Source organism: Talpa europaea (assembly GCF_964194135.1).
Source record: "Talpa europaea genome assembly, chromosome: 15".
In the NCBI taxonomy this organism is placed as follows: Eukaryota; Metazoa; Chordata; class Mammalia; order Eulipotyphla; family Talpidae; genus Talpa; species Talpa europaea.
Genome location: NC_140083.1, coordinates 4,482,917 through 4,505,403, shown reverse-complemented (window position 1 = coordinate 4,505,403; position 22,487 = coordinate 4,482,917). Strand labels below are relative to the sequence as shown.

The window sequence follows — 22,487 nt, the reverse complement described above, 5'->3', positions numbered from 1 at the left end:
TCCAAAGACACTGAAGAAGAAGAACTTTGCATTTATGTTCATTTCTTGTAACTTCACATGAAAATGAAGAATTAAAATGAGCTTACTTGGGACTTGGAGATTTTATAATTAATGCCAATAAACACTAATGGTTTGAGAATTAGATCATCTGTATACTTTCATGTGATTTAACCAGGGACTATCTGCTCAGTCTTTGAACATTCAGCAATAAATATCCTCAAAATCATGGGGACCTAGTTTTTTAACATCACATAAGCAGATAAACAAAAATTTCAGGAATTTGAAAAGCTGAAGAATAATGAGAATTGTGAAAAAAATATCTTCCCTAGCAAGAGATTCATTTTCGCCTAGAAGAAGTACAATGTTAGAAACCTACATTGAATAATCTTATCAGGTCAAGAGGGAAGGCAGTTAGAATATAGTGAGTCTCTGGAAATTCATTTAGACACTTTTTAGTATCAGCACTGCACCAGAAGTGAGGTGTGCTTAATTAAATTACGTGGTTACACAATGTTTATTTCTGGGTCTTTACCAGCAAGTGCAAGGGTTAGCACCTTAGTGGAAATGAAGTCCCTCTGGTTATCATTAGCTATTTATCAATTGAGGCTGTGAAGTCACAAGGAAGGACTAGTATGTGAATGAAAACCTCAAAGGAAAAAATGAAGAAGCTACAGGAAATGATGCGACTGAGTCATTCGAAGATAAATGCTTAGATACCAAGGCTGAGGGACTTTGTAGAAACTATCTAGAGAGAAGCTGTGGATCTCGTTGAGCCTGTACCCCTCAGATAATCCCACAAAGCAGAACCGGTGAACCCCGTGATAGTTTTTAGATGAGATATCAAACTGACATTCAAACCATCAGACATTAAAAATGCAAGAACACATTTTGGAATTAAAATGCTCCTTAAATTGAACAACTTCCCAAACTGATCCACTTATTATCACGCATCTAAAGAGCATTGCTGTTATATATAGTGACAGTGACATTCAAGGTGTGGTTTAAGTAAATTAAGTCATTTGCTTAACAAAATTAATTTTTAAAGATAAACAAATGTATTCATCATAGAAAATATTCAGTGGGTTAATGAAGTGATAAGATATAAAAAGTCTCATCATGATTAAGTTTGTATCTCGTTTTTTGAAGAATTATGAGTTTGGAAATTGTTAATATTTTGTTGTTTGGGAGCGTAGTTATATTTAAGCATCTTCAAATAATTGTTCAAATTATTGAAAATTTTTGTTCAAAAATTTGTCCTCTATTTTTTTAAACTTTCATTTTATAGTAATTTCAAACTTACAGAAAACTTGCAATAGTAGTACAAAGAATTCCCATAAGCTCTTCTTCCAAATTCACCAACTGTTACATTTTGCCCTACTTGCTTTATAATTCTTTATTTACACACATATCACGACTGCCCTGTATTTTAAATGTAGAAGAAAAGACACCGTCATAGATTGTGTCCTCCAGAAAACAGATTCTAGCCTGTGTGTGGTACGCTCACTAAGGGCTGCTCTCAGAAACAGGTGTGAGGAGAGAGGGAGGCAGGACTGGGCCAAGGGAGAAACCGAACAGGGATGTGGCTGCATCAGAGGACTCCTCTGGGAGCTCCAGAACTGAGTTGTCCTGCCTGGAAGCTGGAGACCCACATCCACAAGACAGGATATAGGTTCTCTCAGGGAATGTCACCTTGGGCTAATGGGCTCTCTTCAGCTGTTGGGAATTCCAGAAAAGGACAAAGAAAAGCCCCAAAGTCACCCCCCCCTCCACCCACCCTGGCAGCCAAGAGCATGATCTTTGAGCCATGGGTCCGGGAAGCACTGGCACATCACCAGACACCTCTAGACGCCATGAACTCTGAGTAATGTCCCAGAGGTGTACTGAGAGGCTGAGGAAAGACTTTTTTTAAAAAATGAAAACATAAAGAGGATAAAGAACAAGAAAGCAAAGATTTTAAAACAGATTTGAAAAATTAAATTTGAGGGCCTCCCGGGTGGCGCAGCAGTTGAGCACTAGGCTGCAAAGCTGCCCGCCACCTCTACAGCGCCAGTTCCTTCCCCGGCCGCCAGACAAGGGTCCCACATGGCACGCAGACTTCTCCCGCCGTGCCCGCTGCTCCCTTCAGCAGTGTATTTCGTCATTCTGCCTGTTCTGCTCCCAGCTCTGGCTCTGGTGAATTATCTCACCCTCCCGTGCTTCTGACTGTACCTAGTGCTTATATAAATAAATAAATAAATAAATAAAATAAATAAATAAATAGATCTTAAAAAAAAAGAAAAATTAAATTTGAAATAGTGAGAAAAGACAAACTTTTGTTTCAGGATATTTTATTATTTTTTTTTCCTTTTTTTTTTTTAATTTTATTGTTATATTCCCCATACAATTGCAGCCCCCCCATTCTGACCCCAGTCCCTCCCCTCCCGCCCCGCCCCTCTCAAAGTGTCTCTGGTTCATAGTTTTTTGTTGATTTTGATTTTCACTTTCTTATATTCATTTTCCTGGTCCCTTATTTAAGTTTTCTAGATTCCTGTTTCAGGATATTTTAAAAAGGGAGTTAAGACCATTTTATTTCAACGTGCAAAATTTGAGATACTGCCAGTAGTTCTCACTTAAGAATAATGGTAAACAGTAAAACCCACAAACTGTGTTAAATACAAAAGAGAAAAGAAAGAAACACTCACTACTAATGCAGGTTTAAATACTCAGGGGCTGGCACCAAAAATTTACAACAGCAATCTAACATGGAAATAGATACAACTATTTGTCACCCCCAAATAGGATACTGAGAAGTTGATAAGATTCTGAGTTTCTCATCCACATCTGGATAAAAAGGGAACTGTGGACAATGCTTTCTTCCACTGTTATGACTGAAACAAATGCAAATAGCTAAAGAAAAAAATGGGTATTATAAAGTGAGTAAATAAAGAAGCTGACACCTCAATGGAACTGAAAGCTACAGTTTCACACTGAATTAGGTGGGTGACCTGAAGCTCAAGGGTATCTCCCACCCAGTGGGAACAGGATCCATTTCCCAACTAGATAGAACGAGCAGGATTTTGTACAACTTAGAAGATGAGCAGATTCCAAGTATTCTAAAGGAGATTGTACACGGCCTGATCTGAGGTCTCCCATTCCTCACTGCTGCAGAAAAGTGGATAAAATAAGAAATAGCTCACAAAGTACAACTTTGTGGAGAAAACAAATGAGTGTCAGAGATTGGTGCATCCTGAAATCACTAAGTATATCTGAGCAAATAAGAGTCATGTTTATTGCGCAGTACCTATATTAACCCATTTACTTCTTACAAGAGCTCTGTAATAGGGATTGTATCATCTCCATTTTACAGAAGAAAAAATTACAACACAGTGTTTCAAGTAATGTGTCTAAGGTCACACAATTGGCTCAGAATTAAAAATCAAGCAGGATGGATGCTCAAACAAGTCTCCACTGCTTCAAAATAGTGCCAAGTCAGAGCTGCCAAAGCAGTGAGAATAGGTATCATTTCTTCCTTAAATGTTTGCTAAAATTCATCAGTGAACCAATCTGGGCCTGGTGCTTTCTGTTTTCAAAGGTTTTTTATTATTGATTCAATTTCTTTAATAGAGGTCTATCTAGATTATTTCTTTTGTGAGTTTTGGCAAACTGTGTCTTTCAAGGAATTGGTCCATTCATCCAGGTTATAGAAATTGTGGGCACAGAGAATTTTTCATAGTAAGATGCTTATCACTTTAATGTCCATTGGACCTGTAGTGATGTCTCCACTTTCATTTCCGGTATTAGTAAGTTGTAGCCTCTCCCATTTTTTTCACAGTTAGTTGTTAAAGCCCTATCAATTTTATTGATCTTTTCAAAGAACCAGCTTTTGGTTTTCTTGTTTTCCTATTTTCAATTCCCTTGATTTGGCCTCTAATTCTTACTATTTCTGCACTTCTGCTTACTTTGGATTTCATTTGGTCTTCTTTTTCTAGTTTCCTAAGGTGGAAACTTAGCTGACTGATTTCAGAGCTTTCTCTTTTCTAATATATGCATTCATATGCTATAAATTTCCTCCTAAGCACCGTAATTGCATTATTTAAATATTTAAATTCATTGCTGCTTCACATCATGTATTTGACCTTTCCAATATCTACAATCTTTGGGGGAACTGAATATATTCTTTCCAATTCATTTCTTAATTTTAATTGTTAGGAATCCAATGGATCTATATAATGAATCGAATATGCTTTCTGTTGCACAGAGAGCTGCCTAGGACCACTTCAGTGCCCCTTAAATATCTGGGATCAACATAGTAATCCCAGGCTTTCCTTCCTAAGGCTCAAGGCAGGCCCCAATCCCATTTTCTTAACTACTGACAACTTTCTTAAGCAATTCCACCCCTACAGTCACTGGCAGCATCACCAGGCACACTGTGTGATGATGCCAGTCATATGTTATGCTCTTTTCTATTTATTTTATTTTATTTATTAAAATATTTGGGGGCCTCCCCGGTGGCGCAGCGGTTGAGCACTGGGTTGCGAAGCTGCCCGCGGCCGCTGCGGCGCCGGTTCGATTCCTGGCTGCTACTCAGCCACCGAAAGAGGGTCCCACATGGCGCGCAGACCTCTCCTGCCACCTGCTGCTCCCCTCAGCAGTGTACTTCGGTCCTTCTGCCTGCTCTGCTCCCCGCTCTGGCTCTGGTGAATTCCCTCACCCTCCCGCACTTCTGACTGTACCCAGTGCATGTATAAACCAAACAAACAAACAAACAAATAAATAAATAAATAAAACATGCCTCTATAAAAAATAAATAAATAAAATAAAATATTTGGAAGGGCAGATCCTTGGAGACTTCCTGAACCTTTTGTTAAGTCAGAAGGGTCTCAAATAATGTCATTGCCAATTTTTGTGCTTTTGTGCAATAAATGTATTTTTGGCACTCCTAATTACATCTTATTGCAAGAAGTTGACCTGAAATATTTACTTAAAAAAAAAACCTAATATAATTTCATTTTTATAAAAATAATGTATCTTCAGTTATTCATCTTTTTATATGTATTTATGGAAAGATGCCTACAGTATATGTTCATCTAAAATAAACTATGATTATTTCTGAGTAATGGAATAGGAAGTGATTGACTCTTGATAGTGAGCCTGTATTACTTTTATTAAAAGATTTTTCTGAAACAATAACAAAAGAGGAAAAATAAGAAGACTGGAAGTAAATATTCTAAGATGTAAACAGTGGTTGGTATGGAGTCATAGGGATATGTTGTCATTAAAGTTTTTTGTGTGTAATTATTTTTAAATTTAAAAAAAACAACTGCTTGGCATTCATCAGTGAAAATGTTTTAGCAGCAACCACCATTTGCTCCATTAGCACTGCTGTCTAATCTGTGTGTGATAAGGCAACCAAGTATGACTCCACATCAACTCTGTTAAGCAAACAGTGTACTGCAGGAAGTAACATCATAAAATCATGACAACTACTTTGCAATGTTAACTTTTGGTCCAACAATAATCATGTATGATTCATGGGAAATTCTTCCACGAAAGAGGATGTTACCACAGACCACAACAACACTGCTCTACGGGAAAGTTCCACTGCAAGGAAATCTACTAAAGGGTTCTTTGGGAAGACCACATGACCAAGGGAGGGGGTGCTTTGGTGGCCCAAGTGGTAGTTTTCATCATCACTACCTCTAAGGAAAGAACCTAACTACATGCTTGTAACTCAGGAGAGCTGGGTTATAACTGTGCTTTTTATAGTTTGCTGTGGTGCCATCAAGCAGCAATTATACTTGAGCGCCTCTTTTCCCTCAAACATCAAAATCACCTAACCAAAACCCACCCAAGCTATCTATTAGAATTAAAGCTTGGGGAAAACATCCAGGAATAGAAAAAAGCAGAGAAGTAGTGAAGTGTGTATAACACCTTCTCTAAACTACCTCTTTCCCCTCGCTAATTTACCACAAAGAAGCTTGGCACAGCTGTTTCTGCTCTAGATCCTCAAGCCTAGCTAGGAATCAGATTTCTAGCACTGCACTCAATTTTACATTTCATTATAACTACATAATTTAGAGGCTTCTCCAAATTCCTTCCAATGGAAATTTACCTGTAAGATACCATCATCACCTGCCTCCATTTCTCTGATTCAAATGTTAAGAGTCATTTTCAATTTCTCTCTTTCTTCTCTAATATATCACCCCATTCCCTCTTTACATTCTATCTTGAAACATTACCTTTCCCTCATTTCAATAACCCTGGAGGCAGGTCCTGGATGCCTGGTTGAAACAACTGTCTCTTACAAATCTTCCCTCCCATTCGTATCCTCTTCATTTCTACACAAAGCAATAAGAATTATCTTCTCCCAACAGCTGTTTTCAGTAATAAGAAAGCTAAGTTCTGTGACTAAGCGAAACATCCCTTCTGTTCTCTAAGGCCTACAAAGGTTCTTAGTTGTTAGTCGTAACAAACTGCAATTTCCAAATACTGATTATTATGTCCTGTATAAACTGTGCTGAGTACTCTCAACTATCTGCCCACATTTTCTACATATTCAAACTTGTATTCTCTATTCCATTTAGTAGATAACCATGTGTTACCATGATTAATTCATTTTTTATTTTCATTTCTTCCTACTATGGTAGGGACTATTTGTTGTTCTCCATATTTATTCTCCCCATCTGTCTTAATAGTAGATGCTCTAACTTTCATCTGGGTACATGGCTGCCCAGTAGAAAGCCTACATTTATCAGCCTCCCTTGCAGCTAGAAGACTCCATGTGACTAAGTGTAAGCAATATGTAAGTCAAAATGTTATGAGCAATTTCAATAAGTGTCCTTAAAAAGAAGGTGCATTCATATTTTCAACATCTTTGCTACAGATTAGAATGCAGATGTGATGGCTGAAGTGCAAGCAGCTAGCTTGGATCATGAAATGGAATCACATGCTGTTGGTGAGTTTGGTGGAACAACAAGGCAGAAAGAGCCATGGGCCCTCAACATCATAAAGAGTGATGCCAGTCTAAGAATGCCTAGTTCTGGATTATTTCAAAAGAGAGAAGTCCTATAATGTTTAAGCCATGACTATTTTTGTGGCCTCTAATATTATCACTTATGGATGTGCCAATTTCTAACTGATCCACCTATCTCAGAGTTCTCATTTACTAATTCTGTCTCACTAAGAATGACCCAATTTCTTTCCCCATATTACACACACACACAAATTGTCAGTTTCCTTTCTCTTCCTTTCAAATACAGCTTTAGATTCAAATGCTACGTGGAAAGGCTTAGTATTAGTAAGCCTGCCTAATCCAATTACTCTGTTTTGAGTACAAACACACACCTTTATATATCTAGTATGTATGTGCATAAATGGTAACGGAAAAACTAGGTTTTGAAATAATGTAACAGATTTTTAACAAATTTACATTCACTTTAAATAGTTCTCTTACTATAGATTCACTTCAGTGATAAGATCAGTGACCAAAACTCTTTTTAACATCATTTCTTGAAACAGATTTGCAAGCTCATTGCTAGATATAACCTCCACGGGAGCAGAAACACACCCCTTTTCTTAGAACAGTGTTTGGCAAATCGTCAGCTGGTGCTCAATACGTGTTGGTAGTATTAAAAAATTGTAGTAAATCTTCATTTGAAAGTAGACTTTTTTAAGTAGTCAGAAGTAATTCAGAGCTCAGTCTAGTAAGATATGTTACAAAGCTAGAGAATATCATTTTGGATTGTTTTAAAAAGCAGTGCCTATAAAGCAATAAACTAGATTTCCTTGTATGAATCATAAAAATGGCTCAGAGTTGAGCTACTCTTGTAGCAATTTAAGAACTCATTTTCCTTGCTTTCAGCTAAGCATGACAAGTTCACTCCAGTTTCAGAACGTTTGCACCTGCTATACCTCTGCCTGGGATACCCCAGATAAACACACATTGCTCCCCCACTTCATTCAGGTCTCTACTTAAATATTCACCTTCCTCCACAAAGCCCTCCAGCACTACCCCTCCTAAAATAAAGTCTCCCTATCACTCTCTGTCCCCTGACTCTGCTCCCCTTCTCTTTATAGGACTTGTCATTATTTGACATAATGTTTTATATCTGCTTTGTTTATGTGTGATTCATATATTTGTCTCTGTCACTAGAATATTTGCTCCAAGATGAAAGAGATTTTGATTTATTCACTGTTATAGCTCCAAATTCTGCTAGATAGCCAGACTTCAAATAATAAATATGTTAACCATACATTTATAATGAAGAGGGGAAAAATGGAGAAAGGAACTGTAAGAAATACAGCAGAGAAGTAGTAAAAGGGGTGAGGAAACTCTGGATGAGTCACAATTCGTTATTTTACCCTGTTATTCCTTTATCATGTCAGTTTGAATTTAAGGCTTCTGTGAGAAAATTTCAGAATGGGTCTTTCTTTTGGAAATACAATGGCTTTCTCATCTTCCCACATCCCCAGTCCTTAGAAGTGTAAACTGAGTAACCTCTGAAAATGAGGTTGCCTGAGTCAGGCAAGTACTTTAACAGCAGGAGGAGTCTGTGTTGGTATGACTATTAACATTTTTTAAATAATGTTTGGATGATCTATTCATAGTGTATACAGCAGTTACCCCTTACAGAACTGCAGAGAGCACCATCCCTGACATGTATTTGTTTCCTATGCATACCTAACATAAAGTTTCATTTTTAAAAATGCCCACGAAGAGATTAACAGTAGCAGCTAATAAAATGGAACAACTATAACAACATGCTGTAATAAAAGTTATGTAAACGTGGTCTTTCTTGCTCTCAAAATACCTTGTTGTACATATTTTCGGACTCTGGTTGACCGCAGGTTAACTAAAACCACAGAAAGCAAAGCTGAATGGGAGATTAGGTACTGTAGAATCTTGCTTAATAGATGTTTGTGATAAAGCTAGGAGGCAAACCTCTGAAAACACCTGCAAGTGTATTACACCGATGACCTTCACTACTTATGGCACAAAGTTTAGAGAAGTCACATTTCATTAACACACAATTTAAGATTAATGCAGTGTTGATGCACAGCTTTTCAGCAAGCTTTGTATTGGAGAAGTAAGGGCAAAGTGTCATTTCTCGATGTTTTAACAAATATGGCAGAAAAAATATTTCCTTTCTCCTACTGATTTCTATTATAAATAAGTCCTCCCCTTTTGAAAAGCTCAGTTGTTCAGATGTAAAGCTTTAGGAATGGGTCATGTCACACAGGCACTGTTGTGGAAGAGATTTAGAGCACTGTCAGAATTTAGAAGCACATTTTAGAAAACGTCGATTTCCTCATTTGCCAGAATCTAGTCTAAAGGCACACATACCCAGGCCGCGAGGTATTAAACTCTATTAAAATCTCCAAACTGAATCACGACGCCTAGTAGAGTACTCACTAGTTTGATGCCTTTTAAACTCCAAAACATTTCAACTGAATCCCAGGTAATCACATTCAGAAAAGTCATAAATTTTCTCCTGAATAAGTCTTCATTTTGTTCTCTACAGTGCTACGTCTGCTGGAAACGCGGTACCAGCAGTTTGAGCATGTTAGTACTAAAACCCTATTCTCAGTACCTACTGCATTTTAGGCCAGTGTTCCTTATACGTACTTTTACTGCGGAGCCTTGCAACCTTACGAAGCTTATACTTCTTCTCAGAAGCAGGAATTTCTGGGGTGGGGGCAGAAGCGCATGCTGTGGGTGAGTTTCCTGTACTGGGTGATCTTTTAGGAAACGTCATAGAATAGGAGGTCCGGCGTCGAGTCCGACTCGCCACTTCCCTCTCTTTATACAGCAACTGTTCATCCATCAGCAGTGTTATGACTTGTTTAGATTTTTCCCGGATATAATAACCTGAAAAATACAGTGAATTTGCTTAGAAAAGAAAGTATTAGTTAAGACGACACTTAGTTTTTATTCTAAGGAAAATTAGGACAAAATGAAAGATGAGAAAGCTAAAAGTCCTGTAGCAAACAAGAAGGGAAATGCAAATTTCATTTGAGGGCCTCCCTGGTGGCGCAAGGGGTTAAACACAACCTATGAAGCTGTCTGTAGCCACTGCAGCATGAGTTCGATCCCCGGGCAGGGAGATACCCACATGGCGCAGCAGACCTCTCCTGTCTCCCCGCTGCTCCCTTCAGCAGTGTATTTCAGTAGATCTGCCTGTTCTGTTCCCCACTCTGTCTCTGATGACTCCTCTCACCCCCCACACCTCTGGCCTGTATCCCAGTTCTTGTACACATAAATAAATAAATCTTTAAAAAAATAAAATAAATTTCATTTGAATGATCAATACACTCCTTTTCTAATACTTCAAGAAGCAAATAAAAATATGAAATCATATCATACATTGATAATACATTTTCCACTTTAAATATGCTACTGAATTTTCCTTTTAAAAGTAATACCTACTATGCAATAAATGAGCTACATCAGCCTCAGAGAAGAGGAATCAATTAGACCTAGACATGCTGACCAAGGTGTATGACCATGACATATGGCTGAAGATTTAAACTATATGTACAGGGCCTCCCCAGTGGCGCAGCGGTTGAGCGCTGGGTTGCGAAGCTGCCCGCGGCCTCTGTGGCGCCGGTTCGATCCCCGGCTGCTCCTCGGCCACCGGAGGAGGGTCCCACATGGCGCGCAGACCTCTCCTGCCGCCCGCTGCTCCCCTCAGCAGTGTACTTCGGTCCTTCTGCCTGCTCTGCTCCCCGCTCTGGCTCTGGTGAATTCTCTCACCCTCCCGCGCTTCTGACTGTACCCAGTGCATGTATAAACAAACAAACAAATAAATAAATAAATAAAACATGCCTCTATAAAAAAAAAAAAAAAGAAAAAGAAAAAAAAATCACTAAACTATATGTACAGTATGATCAAATATGTAAAGCACAGGTGACATAAGCTACTATGTAAGTACCAATTAGAAAGAAGCAGATAAAGAAATACATGGATGGATGGATGGACAGAGAGACGGATGAATGGATGAATGGATGGATGGCTGCACGAGCAGACTGCTGTGTACCCACAACACCTAGTATCTGCTGCTTTGGAGAGGTACCACTGGGGTGGAACATGAGAAGGGAGGCAACAGGCTTTTCTTTGGTATAACATCCTACCAGACGCCATCAGCAGAGTGCCAGAGCATGGCCAAGAGCTGAGTGCCAAGCACAGCATTGCCCCTCACCATCCGTGCCGCTCTGAGCAGGCCAGGAGATCTGCTGGGTCTGACTTTCTTATCTGACACTGGTGTATGCACGTTGTATAAGCACTTGTTCAGTCTAACTCACAGATCTGAAAGTATATTCACTCAAATATATGATATTATTCTCCTCACCCTCTCCCATGACAAATAATAAAGGACATCACTTACCTCTCCACATCTTGGGACCAGCTCATTTCTTCTCTAGTCACCTTCTAGAAGCAAACTGAAGAGTCCCTAAAGATCCAGTACCATGTTTCTTTTGGCTCCATGTGTGATGAATTAAAAGTTAATGTTTCTAATTACAATTTACTAGTAACAGAGGTCATTAGAAGTGGTGAAACTCAGGGTATATTCAGATGATAGGGCCAATGAGGTGCTCTACCTGCCAGCCACTTCCTCAAGGATTAGTATCAACAGTCAGAAGCCTTTCCTCATGTTGCCATCTCTTCCAAGATCATTTTATCTAATCTCACTTCTTAATCATTACCAAAATTCTGTTGTAACTGCTTCATATTTCTACTTTCCCTTGCCCGCCCTCTCCTCCAGTCACTCTGGCTGCCTATTTTGCAATCCCACCCCACTCCTGATCACCTTAGAATGTCATGCTAGCTGTTACTTCTGAAAGGAACTTTTGTATGGCGAGATTCCTAATTCATTCAGGTTTCCACTCAAATGTCCCCTCCTCAGTGATGCCTTCCTTCTACCCACCTCTCTAAAATAGCCCCATCCCCAACTTGAACAGCTAAAGCAATCGTGAAAGAAAGGAAAAATGGAGGAATCATGTTACCTGATTTTAAACTATATTATAAAGCAACAATAATTTAAACAGGATACTTGGAATGTAAACAGACATACTGATCTATGGAACAGAACCAAAAGCACAGAAATAAATGCAGGCACATATCCACACCAAATTTATGAAAAAAGAGCCATGACAATACATCAAAGAAAAGAAAATCTCTTTAACCAATGGTGTAGGGAAAACTGGACAGTGACATGTAAAAGAATGAAGTTGGCGCTCTAACTCCATACATACACACACACACACACATACACAGGCACACACAATTAAAATTGGATTAAAGACTTGGATATAAGACCTGAAACCATAAATATAGAAGAAAGCATAGGCAATATGTCCCTTGACATTAATGATAATGGGGGGGGTGGGGAGCAAGCAAAGGAAATGAAAGCCCAAATAAACAACTGGGATTATATCAAATTAAAAATTGTTTACATGGCAAAAAAAAAAAAAGACTAAAAAGACAATCTACTGAATAGGAGAAGATATTTACATATCACACAACCAAGAGGGATTAATATCCAAGGCACACAAAGAAATCCTTTACCTTAACAAAAAACGAAATTAAAACGTGGGCAGAAAATCCTAACAGACATATTTCCACAGAGGATACACAGATGGCCAACAGACAGGAAAACAGGTCATCACCACTTTTAGCAAGGGCAATGCAAATCAATACCACCTCCAGGGATCGCCTCACATCTGTGAGAACAGCACACATCAAAAGACTCCTAACAACAAGCTCTGGAGAGGATGCGAGGAAGAGGAGCTCTTAGGCACTGTTAGTAGGAATGAAAACAGATGCAGCCATTTTGGAAAGTGGTGTGAACTATTTTGAAAACTCTAAGTAGAAGCTCCACATGATCCAGCAGCTGGGCACCTATCTGAAGAACACGAAGCCATGAATTTAAAAAAATTTATGCGCCAGATTTACCGCAGCATTATTTATGGTAACTGAGTCACAGAAGCAACCTAAGTGCCACTGACAGATGATTGGGTGAGATGCTGCGGTCTGTACATGCAGTAGGACACGCTTCAGCTGTAAGGAAAGATGAAATTCTGCCATTTGCAGCAAAATGGAAGGAGCTTGAGAGGATAATGTGAAGCAAAATTAACCAGAAAAATACTGGATGATTTCATGTATGTGGGGAATATAAGGACTCAAAGCAGATGAACTGATAAAGCAAAATAAACATAAACCAATGAACAGTGGAAAACTGAGGTTACCAGAAGGACAAGGTTGGGAGGCGGGGAACGGTACAGGTGGGGTAAGGGATGGTAATGGGAATCTTATTTTCTTCCCAAAATAATAAAATAAAATTTGAATAAGTCCCCCCAAGCCCCACTCCATTATTCTATCCCTTTATTCTGCCTTTTCACTTCAGCATTTATCACCACCTAATAGTGTATGATACATGTATTTGTGTTCTTGTTTACTGTCAGAGACTCTCATTCACCCAGTATCTTCATTGTCTATAAAAATGATTGGCACATAGCAGTTAATACATATTTACCAGTGAATAAACTGATAAAGGACCAGATTTACCCTTGATATATGCAAAGGGAATCAGAGGGATGAAAGATAGTGAGTGCCTGTTTATAACTTAGCTACCTGGGAAAATTGCTTGGCATGAAATCATTTCTTGCAACACCTCTTATTAGAAAAGAATAGAGATGGAAATTATGGGACAGACGTGGAGACCGCTATTTGGAGTCTGCGTGGATTGGTGGGCTTTGCGGGCAGCTGGGAGAGTTCAAGGGAGAAGCAGGTACACTAAGGACAAAGGCGGCTGCGGCGAGGGAGGACTTCTCCCTGAACATCAGGGCCCGCCTTGGGAGCAGGCTGCAGCCCCAGGAAGGTCTGGGCACAGCATCCACCAAAAATAGGGCAGAAACCATCCAGAAGGGAAGGGCCCAATCAAGGGTGCCCACTGCCCTGGCGACCTGTCCACCATCAAGATGCTGGGGTCCCAACCTGCCTGTTCTAAAGCATCAAAATGGAAAGTGAAAAAATCCAAGACAAACCCAGGCCAACCAGATGTGTTAATTATGACAACAGAAACAATAGGATGGTTACTCATGCTAACAAATGTATTTCTAAAAAGAAAGGAAGGAGGACATGCTACTAAAACAGAATCATAGTGGAAACAGAATAAACTTAGGCAACAACTGCTTTGTGTCTGGGAGAGAACAAAAGAAAAAAGGGGGAAGCATAAAAGGGGCTGGGGGGTGCAAGGGGGGGAAGTGAGGTAGTCGAGGCACAGGGATGGGGAGAGGAGACATCTCTGAAACAAGAAAATAAACTATGTAAAGGCCAATATGCAAGGATATTATGTAAAACATCTCAAAATAAGAAGGTTTCTCCTATCTTAGGGCTGCTCCCACAGGCACTGGACCAGGGCTGCTCCCTCCACACTGCTCCCACAGGCACTGGACCAGTCGGCACTCCCACGCCATGGACGAGGGTTCCTGCTCTCCACCTCTTCGCCAGCACTTGTTCCTGGTCTTTTCAATATGGGCCAGTCTCACTTCCCTGATGGTGAGGGATGACGAGACTTTTTCGTGTCCCTATCAGTTGTCTTCTTTGGAGAAGCGTCTATTTAGCTCTTCTGCCCACTTTTGGATTGGGGTCTTTGGTTTTTTATTGAGTTGTGTGTTATCTCAATGATAAAAAATTAAAATTAAAAGAAGATGAAAAGGTCATTATTTGAAGTGAAGGTTAAAATGGGGGGATTGCAATTGTATGGGGAATATAAAAATAAAATTTATTAATTAAAAAAAAACAAAAGAAAATAAAGCTATGTACTGTCCTAAATTAGGATCACTGGGTTATAAATGACAGAAACTCAATTTGGACGGGTTAGGACAAAAGCCATGGGAAAATCAGGGGCGGAAACTGGACTTCTGGTACAAATGAAGCAGACACAGAAATTACCAGAACTCGTCTTCCCTCTCCACTCACTGCTGCTCCTGTCTGTGTCTTGCCTTTATTTTCTCCTCTTGCAAATTGTTTTCTTCCATCTGGATATAAGGAGGGCCTCAGACAGCTCCAGATCCACACCTCTGCCACATAAGCAGTTTTCTTTTCCTTCACTGAAAAATCCAGGAGACTGTCTCTGAGTGGCCCAGCTTGAGAGTCACAGGCCCGTCACTGTGGCTACAGGGAGGTGGCTGCAGTGGGCCCCCAGGAGGAGGATACCACAGCCTGAAGGGAAGAGTAACAGGACTGAGACATGGGTGAGTAGAATGCCAACCTGAGGAGGACTAAGACATACACTCCCTGAAGCAACTGTGCAACAGAGCAGGAGTGGAAGACACACACTTCTGCCGTCACCAGTTCATTTCTTGAACACTTAGGTTTCAAGAAAATTTCTAAGCAGCAGAGGCACAGGTGAGATCGAGGTCCCTAAACCAGGTGACTCCTGGTAAAAAAAAAAAAAAAAAAAACATCAAGGAACTGAAGAGGATGTGCTAATCAACTTGGGTGCAGGCAAAGAAAGTCTTACTGACAAAGTAAAACATCACCTGAGTCTTGAAGAGCAAGAAAAGGTCAGTCCTATGGAGCCTGGCAGAGTGCTGGGCAGAGGAGGCCCCTCAGAGTTCAGCCCACAGGAAAGCCTCTGGAGGGCTAACACCTCTCCTGGCCTCCACATACCCCAGCCCCAATGTCACACTCCGAGAGCACCCACACTGGTCTTGACAGTACTTCCAGTTCCTAATTGGCTTTTTATCTGGGAAATGTCTTTTTCCTCAGAATGCGATACCCTGGAGGGCCAGAACTACTTGTAAGCTTAAGAGACACTCAGGAAGAACTGTTTGCTAAATAAATGAATACACAGGCTGAGGAAAACAGCCCAGGTGCGGTGTGGTGGGGGTGGGGGTCTATAGAACTTCCCAAGGTGCTCTCAGGGCCTGAGTCCTGAGCATCTTCCTGAGCCTCCTGAAGAGATTCAAAGATCCCGGGGACTGCACTGTGCCAGCAGGAAAGACACACCAGACTCGCAGAAAAGCAGAGCTGGGGTTCAAATGGCAGTTAGAAAGCATCTTGATAACCTTCTCTCGCCTCTCGGCCTACCAACCTATCACAACATACTCTTTTCCTTTATTCTTTGCTCAATGAATTTCACCTCCATGCTAAGCTGCTAATATGAGCACTGACCTCCCCCAATTCAGCCCCAGCCAGCTCCGCCACTGTGTCTGTGGAAGAGCTCCTGGCCTCCCTCTCCCTCAGTCCAGGCCCTGATCATTTGTTGCCTGTGGTGTTCTAAATTATTCACTTACCCTTAATGTCCCTTCCAGCCTACTCTCCACAGTGCCTTCAGGGGCAGGCACAGGGGTGGGGAGAGGAGCCCCAAGCAGTGTATCTGAACAAGCTATTTTCACACTGAAAAACCTCCGTCAAGTTGGCACAATGAGTTCATGCTTCAAAGTCCCCCTCTGCTCTGCTCCAAATACACAGCAACAATGGACATCAGCACTCTCAGAAACAAGAAAAAAACCTTCAGAAATACAAGAGAAGCCACCAGCGGTGAGCAGGGCCGAGGCCGAGGGGGCCGCTGTGCTGTTGCCCCTGCGGCAGGCGTTGGGCTCCTCGGGTGTCAGGCAGTGCCGCGGTCCCTCTTTGATGTCAGGGGGCACCGCACTGTGTTTGTGAGAGAAGGCTGGGAAGAAAAGAAAAAGAAATAAAGAACCCAGATGCTTACTGCCTCCTGGGCTATAACTTATTTGCAGCTGCCGGTCTAGAAGCAGAAGGATGCGCAGCCCTGAGGACTGGAACTAAACTAAGGCCCCTGCCGGCTCAGGACTTGCGTGAGACCCTGGCGCTCTCAGGGCCTGAGTCCTGAGCATCTTCCCAAGGGCTGTGCTGGGAGCGCCTCAGGCTCTGGGACGTGGGAACTGAAAAAACCAACGTGCAGGGGAAAGTGAGCGTGGGTGGATGGCGGAAAGCCTCTCTCTCAAAATAAGCCTGAAAACTAAAATTCTAACATTGATTTTTTAAAAATCTAGTGTTGAGAGAGGTAGCGAATAAAGCAGCTGAAACGTAAACGCACTCCAAATGAAAGCCCTGTTCTACAGGTTTTTCCATAAATAAAAATTCTACATTCATAGCTACATAATCCTGTAACAAAGATGTTTAAATAAATATGATTAACTGGAATCATATCCATGGCAAGGAATATGAAATTATATATTAAAAAACCAGGCAGAAATAAAACAAGAACAGATGAACAGGCAAGAAGAGCCAATTAAAAATCCCTAGGAATGAAAACAACAGTCATTGGGATTACAAAGAAAAACCCTCAACAATCCAAGATAAACTTCAGAACCTAACAGTTGGAGAGAGAATTGGTAAGAAAAGAATACTACTAAGGAATTCTCCAAAGTACAGCACAGAGAAGCAACAAGATTAATTAATATGAGGAACTTTCTGGGATGACAGAAATGCTCTTTATTTTAATATGGGCGACGGTTACACTTATCAAAACTCATCAACCTGTCCAATTACGATCTGTGCATTTTATGCTATATAAGTTACATCTCAATCAAGCATGTTAGCAGTAGAAATTTATTTTAAAAAGTAATTTATAGCAAAGAAATGGAAATTTTTATTGTTATTTTTGTTTATTTTTGTTTTTATGTTATTAAAGGAGTCAACACTAACATATTTTTATGTTCCTGAAAGAAATTCAATTGCTAAAAGTATAAAAATAAAAATCCTAAGATATTAATCATCCATTTATCAAAGATATATTGAGAGACCCTATTCCCAAGTGATGTACTAAGTGCTAGAGATACTGTTCATGTCTTTAAGAAATTCAGTTTTGCGGGCCTCCCTGGTGGCGCAAGGGGTAGGACGCAACCTATGAAGCTATCCACAGCCACTGCAGCGTGATCTCGGACGGCCAGGGAGCAACCCACATGACGCAGCAGACCTCTCCTGACTCGCCCACTGCTCCCCTCACCAGTGTGTTTCAGTCAGTCTGCCTGTTCTGTTCCCCGCTCTGTCTCTGGTGACTCCTCTACCCGCCCCCACCCCACACACACACCTCTGGCCTGTACCCAGCTCTTGTATGCATAAATAATCTTTAAATAAAAAAGAAATTCAGTTTTGCAAGGGATATAGATATGTATATAAAAGTGTCCCAAGAGAGTACACAGGAGCGTGGACGTAAAGGTTTTTACCTGAGAACGTCACGGAGGCACAGGACTACCGGCTGGAGCCCCTGCACGCTCTGCGGGAACATGGCATCCTGGCTGGTGAGGCTGGGCCTAACATGTAATGGGCCCTAAATCTATGATAAAAGCAATGGACCAGCTGTGTCTAGCTTTTTTTTTTTAACCTAAATAACTCTGAAATACTTGCAAAAAAGGCTAAAATTTTAGTTCCTGTCCCAGATTAGTGAACAGATCTAATTCCATTCTCAACCTATTCTACCTTCCTCGTGTTTCTACTTATAATTAGTCCAGGACTTGGTCAAGACTGCGGACATGACACAGGTTGAGAAGGTGGAGGAGAAGGAAGAGCATGATTGGGATTGGCCAGCACCATTCACTCAATCATTCAATACAGCAATACAGACATGGGTTCTGGAGCCCAAACATCTAAATAGCCATCTCGGCTTTGTCACTAACTAGCTCTGATTCTTAGCTGCCTCAGTAAAACAGGGCCAACACCACAACCTAATTCGAAGGGTTACTATAAAGATTGACTGAGTTAACAAATTCAATGTGTTTAGAACAGTGCTTGTCATATCACTAAATTCCATAAACTTTGTTTGCGAACAGACAGGGCTCAAAAGGTTGGGAAATAAAGAATAAACTTATTTTTAAATGATGCTAGTTCACCTAAAAATAGTGTGTTCAACATATTTTTCTATAAATTCTAGATATTTTCAGGTGAAGTGCCTTTAAATGTAAAGCAATGCATCCAAATAATCTAAAAAATGCAACGGTGTCTCGCGAAAGTCTAGAAACACAAAGAAAATTATTTATTTACTGTACATTTTTTCAGAGGAACAATTAAACTCAATGCTTTAAATTTAGAAACAGTTCACCTGAAAGAGCGTCTGGTGATTGAAGAAAAACATCGAGAACATTACTTGAAAATGTTAACATGTTAAAAATGAGTTTTGCTATGTCTTTTCCCAACTTTTCCCTCCTGTAATATTACTATAATTCATGAGTGAGCACTTCTGTCATGCTGGAGATGGAGCATGGACAAAGCAGAAATAAAATTTCCTGGTCCTCATAAAACTTATTTTTCATAAGAATAGACAATAAGTAAGTAATAAAATCAAATATTCCCTATGTCAGATGACATGGTCTCATATGGGAGAAAGCTTAAGGAATGTAAAAGAGAAAAAAACTATTATAGCTAACAAGTAAGTTCAGCAAAATAGTAGCATACAGGTTAATATCCAGAATATATAAAGAAGTCTTCGAAGTCAACAATAAAAAAACAAATAACTCAGTTAAGAAAGGAAAAATGATCTGAATAGACGTTTCTCCAAAGAAGATAACTGGTCCACAGGACATGAAAAGATGCTCAACACCATTAGTTTTGGGGCTGTGTAAATAAAAACCACGATGAGATACGTTCACACCCAGTGCGATAACTATAATCCAAAGGGCGAACCACAACAAGTGTTGGCAAGGAGAAACAGAAACTTCTCACATCACCGGTGGGAATGTAAAATGGTGCAGCTGCTAAGTTTAGTGATTCCTCAAAAAGCTAAACATTGAGTTATTCATATGATCCAGTCATTGCATTCTAAGTATACACTTAAACCGATACTTGTATACTAATTTCACTGCAGTGTTACTCACAACAGCCAAAGGTGGAATCAATCCAAGACTTCATCAATAGATAAATAAATAAAATGTAGCATATACATGCAACAGAGTATTACTCAGCTATAAAGGGAAGGAAGTTCTGACAAGCCCTATAATGTGGATGAATCTGGAGGTCACTATCATAAGTGAAATAAATCAGACACTGAAGAATCTTAAATGCTTACTGGTAAGTGGAAGAAACCAATCTGAAAAGGACTAATACTTTATGATTCCATTTATATGAACTGCCTAGAATTTTATAGAAATTTTATAGGAACAGAAAGTAGATTAGAGGATAGTTAGTACTTAAGGGATAAGAGTTTCTGTTTGCGGTAATGAAAAGGTTTTAAAAATAGTAGTGATGATTGCACAATATTGTGAATGTAAATGCCACTGAATTTTATACTTAAAATGGCAAATTTTATTATATATTTATCACAATTAAATACACACGCAGGCACACACACACACTCCAAAATCTACAGGAATATATGCTCAAATGGGGAATTGTATGGTAATTATATCTCAATCAAGTTAGTTTTTTTTTTTTTTTTTAAGTGAAGAGGGGAAAAAAACGAATGAGTTCTCAAGCTATAAAAAGACATGGAAGAACCTTCCATGCATATTGCTAAGGGAAAGAACCCAGTTTGGAAAAGCTGCATATTGTATGATCCAACTATACGACACTCTGGAAAAGGCAAAACTAGAGAGACAATGAAAAGATGAGAGGCTGCCAGGGGTTCGGGAGCGAGGAGGAGGGTAGGTGGGGCACAGGCCTCATCGTTTTCACATGTTCTGTGAGACCCTGGGATGGCAGATCCCTGGCACGGCATATGCATTTTCTTAAACCCACAGGACTGCAGGCCCCAAAGAACCAGCCTCCTGTAAATCAAGGAATTTAGCTAATAATAACGTGTCGATATCGGTTTGTCAATTGCAACAAATGTACCCTCCTAATGCAAGATGCTAATAGAAGAACCTGCGTGTGGGTGGGAAGGGCATGTGGGAACTCTACTTTCTGCATAATTTTTCTGTAAACCTAAAACTGCTCTAAAACACAGTCTATTTTAAAAACGTACACTTAACACAGAGACGGCACTGAATTTTATCCTCTCCTCATGATTCATAAGACTATTCACTTTAAACACAACTTATAATTTTACATTCGATGGGGAGGAAGTGCTGATTCTGTCCCGGCGCAGCATCTCAGCAGCACTGAATCATCCCGGTGCCGTGTTCTGTCCCCCTTCCCCTACTTCACCTCCTCCTCCACCCCCGACAAAATTATCTTATGACCTAAATTTTGGTATTCATATAACTACCTCCATCGAGATAATCTTTGAAGATTCCATAGTCTTTGAAAACACTTTCTTACATTTATGACTAAATTCCAGGCTAATTATAATTATGAATTACAGTGATATTATTCTACCAAACTGCCATGCCTCCTGTTTTATTCACTTTGTTCATCTTCTATGAAGTATCATTTTATGAGGAACCTGTATGTGTTAGCTTTACACATCCTTTTGGAAAAAAAGGGAGTCAGTTTTCTCTAAGGCACTCAAGAATAACCACAAAGGACCAAGCTGGAAGCCAAAACTGTCCCAGAGGAAAGGTAATACATAGAAGAACAACTTTCTCCACCTCCCAGTTTAAAATGACTCCCTCCTGGGACCTCCTTGGTGGCTTAAGGGGTTAAGTCGCAGCACTATGAAGCTATCAGCAGTCACTGCAGCTGGAGTTTGATCACCCGCGAGAGAGGTGACCCACATGGCACGGCAGACCTCTCCTGACTCACCCGCTGCTCCCCTCAGCAGTGTATTTCACTCAATCTGCCCGTTCTGTTCCCCACTCTGTCTCTGGTGAATCCCCCCACACCTCTGGCCTGTATCCCAGTTCTTGTAGGCATAAATAAATCTTAAAAAAAAAATAAAAATAAAGTGACCCCCCTCCCAAACTCGAAATGGCTCCTGGCACACTGTATAAATTTCCTTAACTGTTACCTTGGTCTTTCCCAGCTTCATCTACGTGCTGAAAGTCTTTTAGTGTTTGAAGGTTACAGAACCCCTCTCTGCAAAGCTGGATAACTTTCTTTGATCCATTCTTGATGAGATAATCCATCAGCGTCAGGGACTTATACACATGGCGCCAGTTCTTCCCATGGTCACTGAGTCTCTGCCACAGCATATTCATAATCTCTGAGAGAGAAATTGTGTTGAAAGTCAGGTCACTGATATCTAACATCAGAGAACTGGAAGGACCCCAAGGGTCATTAGAAGTCGCTTCCCTGACTTTTACTTCAGCATCTGTGTAATTTTTCATGAAGTTTTTCACTTGCCTCCTGAATGCCATTAGTCAGACAAGTTGGAAGATGAGATACGGGTAAGGGCAACGGAAGAGGAGTTAATGTGCTTGGTTTATAAAATCCTGGCGAGGTCACCTGTCCCCAGTTCAGCTGCTTCCCAAATCAAATGATTCATCTTCATCGGATAATGTATCAATTTCCTACAAAGGACAGCACAAAAGAGGGTTAAAGATTTTTAAAACATCTATAAAAGACCAAATCAATCTGAAAAATCGAGATTTTGTTTCTAAATCAACCCTGACTTACATCAGTCAAAATTGAAGGTGGCATATCATATAAACCTTCCTAGGAA

The 22,487-nt window shown here is 40.2% G+C and overlaps 1 protein-coding gene across 1 annotated transcript in view; it reads right to left on the bottom strand.

The window, feature by feature from the left end:
• Positions 1 to 22,182, bottom strand: part of ENTHD1 (ENTH domain containing 1) — a gene marked incomplete at both ends in the record, with an annotated part of 104,660 nt that extends 82,478 nt beyond the window's left edge. The window contains 2 exons of the mRNA XM_084254893.1: positions 9,710 to 9,847; positions 21,834 to 22,182. Of these exons, the coding sequence (XP_084111019.1) occupies positions 9,710 to 9,847; positions 21,834 to 22,182 (487 nt within the window). The remainder of the gene's footprint in view (positions 1 to 9,709; positions 9,848 to 21,833) is intronic.
• Positions 22,183 to 22,487: the final 305 nt, after the last annotated feature.